This window comes from Gadus chalcogrammus, chromosome 15, assembly GCF_026213295.1.
Source record: "Gadus chalcogrammus isolate NIFS_2021 chromosome 15, NIFS_Gcha_1.0, whole genome shotgun sequence".
NCBI classification, from domain to species: Eukaryota; Metazoa; Chordata; class Actinopteri; order Gadiformes; family Gadidae; genus Gadus; species Gadus chalcogrammus.
In genome coordinates this window covers 418,742-425,986 of record NC_079426.1, presented here as the reverse complement: position 1 = coordinate 425,986, position 7,245 = coordinate 418,742, and the positions used below count along the sequence as shown (strand labels likewise).

Sequence of the window (7,245 nt, the reverse complement as noted above, 5' to 3'; positions counted from 1 at the left end):
CGACAGTGGGCCTTTGTGTGTGTGCGACATTGGGCCTGTGTGTGTGTGTGTGTGTGTGTGTGTGCGACAGTGGGGCTGTGTGTGTGTGTGTGTGTGCGACAGTGGGGCTGTGGGGGGGTGTGTGTGTGCGACAGTGGGGGGGTGTGTGTGTGTGTGTGTGTGCGACAGTGGTGCTGTGTGTGTGTGTGTGTGTGTGTGTGCGACAGTGGGGCTGTGGGGGGGTGTGTGTGTGCGACAGTGGGGGGGTGTGTGTGTGTGTGTGTGTGTGTGTGTGGTGTGTGTGTGTGTGTGCGCGACAGTGGTGCTGTGTGTGTGTGTGTGTGTGTGTGCGACAGTGGGGCTGTGGGGGTGTGTGCGCGACTGTGGGGATGTGGGTGTGTGTGTGTGTGTGTGTGTGTGTGTGTGTGTGTGTGACAGTGGGGCTGTGGGGGTGTGTGCGCGACTGTGGGGATGTGTGTGTGTGTGTGTGTGTGTGCGACAGTGGGGCTGTGGGGGTGTGTGCGACTGTGGGGATGTGGGGGTGTGTGTGCGACTGTGGGGGTGTTGCCACGTGGGTGCGTGGTGTGTCTTTTCCTCTGTCTTCATGCAGAGTTAATGAAGCTAGTGCTCGTCAGCCGGTCGGCTGTTCCTCGAGCCCTGCTGCTGTCTCTCAGCGGCTGAAGGAGACTCCCAGAGGCTTTTACGCTGCACAAGTTCTGGTCTTGTTCTTTAAAATTCAGTTATCAAAAGTGTAAAAAACAATATTCTTCAGGTGCAATGAAATATGCAGAATAAGATCACATTATTAATATTTTAGGCCTGGCTGTTGTGAGTATTTGGTGTTATCTACACAGGCCGTTAAACAGATTACAGATTTCTTTATTCTGCTGATAGACTGAAAAGCTAAGCCTTAACGAGAACATTTATGTTGAGATAGCCTATGCCTTTTTCTTTTAACGTTTACTTATTTAAGTGTTTACATTTTCTTTTTTTAATCTATTTTCTTATTAGGCTACATTTATGAGATTTAAATTCAGAAAGCTTTATGGGGTTAATATATAGTAAAGGTGGTGGGGGGTAATGGATCAAGTGGAATAAGGTGAGGGAGCAGGATGGTTTGTACTAGTATCTAATGGGACTGGATCTTTTTTTTTTATCCAAAGACAAAACTGTGATAAGCCCAAAACATTGTCTCAACGTTGCTGTTATACAATATATATTGTTTTGTTTGTTAAGTTAGTCTTTTCTACAGGCCTGGAATTGTGTATGCCATTTCATATCTTGTTTTTTGGTAAATACCTTTTTGTTTATATTTGAGTTTTTATTTAGATTTTTCGTTGCCCATGGTTTTACCGTGGGGATCCGAGGTAAATATCTTTTTACTTAAAACCTGAACCCGAATGTGCTTTGAATTTTGAAACTGGTGTTGTTCAAATCTGACCCTTGTTTGAGTTCTACTCTTTCAGTGCACATTTCCTTTCCATTTCTGTGAAATTCGAACACAGTGCTGAGGTTACTGAATATATGGCTAATGATCTTGTTCGCCATCATGCAGTGTAAAAGCTGCGCAAATGTGAAGCAATGCAAACCACTTTCATTAAAAGACATTAAGCCAATGTGTTTATTTACTAAACGGACAAGCCACACGTTTTTTCAGCATCAAGATGAATTTAGTCTACAATCTATTGCCTATTTTGACCGATTTCTCACCCCTTATCCTTCTAGGTTACAATTATTTAGCGGTGATCTTGTTATTAATCCGCATTGGCCGTTTCCTTCTAAACCACAAGGTGGCACTGTTTATAAACAAATGCTCAAATTCCCGCTAAGGCTGTCTAAAACTATTGTTCTCAGGGCATGTTAAACACAACTCGCCATCTATCTCCATGAAAAAGATTCAGATGTTTGTATTGACCTCTCCCTTGCTCTCTGTAAAACCCTCGTACTTGTTTGTGGCCATTGACGCCCCTTGTAATTATCTTGTAGAACAGTCTGCATTATGCATTTTTTTTCTCATTGCGCATTAAAATATACAGTTGTAGTATGACTAAAGATGAATATATTCCAGACAATGGTCTATAGAGAGCCATTATTATTTTTTTTACTATATTCTTCATTTTCTTTATAGGCCGTTGTTAATTCAACTGTGTCCTACACTAGCTGTTTTTGCCAAAACATTCATTTATTTCAAATAAATTATTGACCATAAACTCCTAAGAAACTTTAAGTAGGTCTATTGCAGCCAATTGGGACAAAAACATGCAGTAAGAAAAAACAATTTCCTGTTTTTTTTTTATCATTTCAATTTACTTTCTGTGTATGATTTATCAGCAATAAAAACGAACTGAGGTCAAGTATGACTGGATAAAAAAAACGGCGAGAAACTAAAAAATCTGACAGGGCAGTTTGCCATAACTGCAGGAATGCAATCGCTGTGTCATTATGGTATCCATGTCAATGCATGTTTGGAATTGTAAGTATATGTTGTACACATCTGTTCCTGTGGCCCGAGCTCTTGCTCAAGTTCCCTAAATACTCAACAGACAGCTTCCATGGCAGGACAGAGGGAATTGTTCTCTGAGTCGATGCAGTTTTAATTTAGCGTTCCTACCCCACATGGGCTCTCCATTGGCCTGTCTGACAAACTGTAATCAACAGTACGTTATATGCTGTAAACACAGAAACCTCTAGAAAATATAAGGGCATTTTAAAATGAGCCTTCTAGTCCAAAGTCTCTTCCCCTATGCTGTATTTCATGATTATTCTGTCTGGCACTCTTTAAAAGTGATGGCTGTGTTTTGTTTTAGAAGCCAACCAAAATAAATATGTGCCAGAGCCTCTTTGTGTTTGGCGTATTATAGAAGTGTGGTGAAAACAAATTAATGCATGCTTCCTCTGTGTCTACATCTTAACGTGGTTGTTTCTGTTGAGACTTATCTTTTTCCAATGCAGGTTTCTTAATGTGTCACACTGAAACACTGTAGCCCGTTAAATGTTAAAATTTTGTGAAAAGAGTACCAGCGTGTGTCCATCATCAAATGCAAACACAAACCTTGGTTTGTGTTTCTTGTTTGCATTGTAAAGCGCTGATACAGAGTCACACTACCCTGGTTATCAACATGACGTCAGACATAATACAGCAAATAACTTGGAATGAGTGCTTACTCCTGTTGAGCTTTTTGCTCAATGAGAGAGCTTGCTTACTTGGTGATCAGTCCACCACCGGACCCCCACCGATGCAACAGTGTTCATTCTTTAAGGTGGGACGTCCCCCTGCGTCGGGTTCCGTCCCCCTGCGTCGGGTTCCGTCCCCCTGCGTCGGGTTCCGTCCCCCTGCGTCGGGTTCCGTCCCCCTGCGTCGGGTTCCGTCCCCCTGCGTCGGGTTCCGTCCCCCTGCGTCGGGTTCCGTCCCCTTCCCGCGGGACCTGATGTTCTCCGTTCCGCTGCGTCCTTCTCGCGGGCTGATGGTAAAGCGGTCAACATGTCCTCCCTCACTTCCTCTCAGCGGCATGGCTGAGATTCCCCTGCATTGTGTTCTGGGTGCATTCCTCTCCCCGTGCACTGTGAGGAGCGTGCACGTGGGACCGGCCTCTCCTCCTCCTCCTCCCATTACCGCTAAACTCCAGCGTCTGCCCTTTAATTAGTCATTCATGGAAGTGAAGATCTATGCTGCTCTGACACTTTTACTGGCTCCCTGTGTGTGTGTGTGTGTGTGTGTGTGTTGTCTGTATGCTTGTGTGTCTGTGTGTTGGAGCGCGTGCATGTACCTGCATGTACAAATGAACATGTGTGTGTTTTAAGACGGGCAGAGGGGCATTCATCCTGTTCCACTTAAATCATTCCCACACACCTCCACTCTCTCTCTCTCGCTCTCGCTCTGTTTCTCTCTCGCTCTCTCTCTCACACTCTCTCTCAATATAATACAATTGCCAAACTTCATTGGCATGCCAAAGCAGGTGAAAAATTAGGTCAAAATATAAAACGTTAAATACCAAATATATATGCTTATCAAGTATTAGAATATTAAATACTATAAACAGATAAGTTAAAGATACAATGTGTTTCCAATCTGCAGGATATCTGCAATAGTGCAATCATTGAACAAACAGAAAAAGTGAAATTTCATATTAGCAAAGGTTAAAGACCAGTGGGATGATTCTTTTTATGGGGAGTCTCTCTGTCTATCTGTGTCTGTGTCTGTCTTTACCTTTATATGTGTATAGAAAACCAGTGGTTTAGACTACCAGACTACTACTACCAGACTATGACTTTTTTTGCCACACTTGTTTGTGTTGTGTGCTCGATGTCTATATCCGATAGCCATTCCAGTTCTTCTGCGTCAACTTGTCTTAAAGAACATTTTAAATGGACGCTTCTGAATTCTGGTGTGGAGTTTCTAACGGCAAAGTGAAACCAAAGCAGTTTCCCTGATGCAGCCTGTGTGTTTGTGTGTGTGTGTGTGTGTGTGTGTGTGTGTGTGTGTGTGTGTGTGTGTGTGTGTGTGTGTGTGTGTGTGTGTGTGTGTGTGTGTGTGTGTGTGTGTGTCTATCTGTGTGGGCTCTGAGTCCAACTACACTCACACTCACTCATCATTTATGCCAGCCTTTCCCCTCTAGGGGCTTAGGTGTTGATTCCTTTCTTCCTCAAAGGATACTCCTTACACACACACACACACACACACACACACACACACACACACACACACACACACACACACACACACACACACACACACACACATTCTCCCTCAGGGCTGTGGTTAGGTCTCTCACTGGGGGTGGTGGTGGGGGTGGGGGCCGTCGGAGGAGGGAGGGAGGGAGGGAGGGAGGGAGGGTGGGTGATAAAGAGACAACGGGCAGAGAGGATGAGATGAAGCCACTCAGGTTTATATTGTTAATAGAGTGAAGACAATGGAATCCACCTCCTCCAGGCCAGCCTCACTTTACACCGTGTTCTGGAGCAGGGCTAGGAGTGTGTGTGTGTGTGTGTGTGTGTGTGTGTGTTCTCGCGTGTGCTTGTGTGCGTGTGTGTGTGTTCGTGTATATGAGAGAGAGAGGGAGAGAGAGAGAGAGAGATTGTGGGCAGGGGGGAGGTTAAGGGTGGTGCTGTAGTGGGGGGGGGGGGGGGGGGCTGAGCAAAGAGGGAGAGGTGTGGGGGAGGGGTGGAGTCGAGAGGGTGGGGGGGTTCTGCTATTTGTAGATCCCTCTGATGGATGACTGGTGTGTGTGTGTGTGTGTGTGTATATGTGAATGAGCGAGGGAGGGAGGGAGGGAGGGAGGGAGAGGACGAGGCTGGGTTCTTTCTGCTCCTTCCTTATTCCCTCTCTTCAGGCGAGCGGAGCAGCACAGAGCGAGAGCAGCGAGCAGCGCAGCAACTCCCACAACACAGGAGCAGAGTTTGAAGGAGAGCCGTGTGACGAGAGGAGGAGAGAAGTCTTTTGTATTTGAAACAACTGAAAGGAAGTTACTGAATTAAACCTGCAGCCAGACGTTTAGAGACCCGTCAGAAAAAAAAGGATTTTTCTATTTTTCCCCTCAGTCAAGAAGATAACAGTGTTTATTGTTCGCTTTTGTCAGATTTCATCTATTTTTAACCAGCGTGAATCGGCCGTGATTGCAGAGGACTTGCGGTGCGTCAGCGGGATTCTTTTTCCTTCTTCTCCTTCTTACTTTAGAGAGAGGGGGAGAGGTGGACAGACAGTAGCCGCTTGTTCAGGAGCAGGCTGCAGCAGCGGTGATCATGCCCATTAAAGGAAGCCGTTCTGGGGCAGGCATGGGCAGGCTGGCCGGGCTGTGGATGTGTCTGGCGGTCCTCTCCAGCGCGGCGGTGGGCTATGCCAGCGCCTGCCCTGCCCTGTGCGCCTGCAGCGGCACCACTGTGGACTGCCACGGGCTGGGGCTCCGCACCATGCCCCGGAACATACCGCGCACCACGGAGAGACTGTGAGTACCAACCTGTTCCCAGGGTTCTGCCTCACTGTGCACTTCTGTGTGCAGGAGTCTGCTCTCCTTCTGCCTGTCTGTCTGCAGAACTGTCTGTCTGCATGTCTGCTTGTATGCCTGCTCTCTCTGTCTGTGTCTGTCTGTGTGTCATCATGCAGGGTATGCAAAGTCTGAATTCTGTCTGTCTCTCTGTGTGTCCTCATTCATGGTATCCTGAGGCTGAATTCTGTCTGTCTGTCTGTCTGTCTGTCTGTCTGTCTGTCTGTCTGTCTGTCTGTCTGTCTGTCTGTCTGTCTGTCAGTCTGTCGGTCTCATTCAGGGTATCCTGAGTCTGAATTCTGTCTGTATGTCTGTCTCTATCCAGTGAGTTCCTCAGGGTTCCTCCAGAGTGAAGACACACACATGACTTTGCTAAGAGTGAGTGAACAATAGCCTAGCCTGTCTGTGTGTGTGTGTGGTTGTAATTGTAAGTGAGGGAGTGAGTGAGTGTGAGTGTGTATGTGTGTTCTTGCAACTAAGTATATATTACGTGTGTGTGTGTGCCTGTGTGTTTGTGTGTGCGTGTGTGTGTGTGTGTGTGTGTGTGTGTGTGACATTCCAGTCAGGTATAAATAGGCTTGAGGGACAGAAGGAGCAGAGCAGATGTGTACTTCTGTCCATCATTTACATACCTGCCACTTAGTGTTTTGTTCTCTGTTTTCATGCTCGACCAAAAACACCAAAAAATGTGTTGGAATGTTACAGGAACTTTTAAGGACTCCAGTGTGCAGTTGTTCTTCAATATAATGCAACTTTTTCCCTTTTTGTATATGGAATGGTTTAATATTAACTTACCGTTGGTCCCTCCCCAAGGCCAACACACGGCCCTCTTCCTGTTAGACGGAGACCGCGGTCCATTAGGCCACCTAGCAGCCCGCCACCGGGGGCGCTGCTCTTTAGGAATCCTCCTTGGTTTACTTATTTACCTTTCATTTCCCCCCCCCCCCCCCCCCCCACACACCACACACACACCACACACACACACACCACACCCTGCATCCCCCCCCCCCCCCCCCCCACACACACACACACACTCCCTGCATCCCCCCCCCCCCCCCCACACACACACCCCTGCATCCCCCCCCCCCCCCCACACACACCCCTGCATTCCCCCCCCCCCCCCCCCACACACACACCCCTGCATCCCCCCCCCCCCCCACACACACACCCCTGCATCCTCCCCCCCCCCCCCCACACACACACCCCTGCATCCCCCCACCCCCCCACACACACCCCTGCATCCCCCCCCCCCCCCACACACACACCCCTGCATGCCCCCCCCCCA

The 7,245-nt window shown here is 47.6% G+C and overlaps 1 protein-coding gene across 1 annotated transcript in view; it reads left to right on the top strand.

Moving 5' to 3' along the window:
* Nucleotides 1-5,751: 5,751 nt before the first annotated feature.
* The window catches only part of slit1a (slit homolog 1a (Drosophila)), a 14,469-nt gene continuing 12,975 nt past the window's right edge, over nucleotides 5,752-7,245 (top strand). Inside the window, exon 1 of the mRNA XM_056609816.1 lies at nucleotides 5,752-5,921. Coding sequence (XP_056465791.1) covers nucleotides 5,752-5,921 — 170 coding nt within the window. The remainder of the gene's footprint in view (nucleotides 5,922-7,245) is intronic.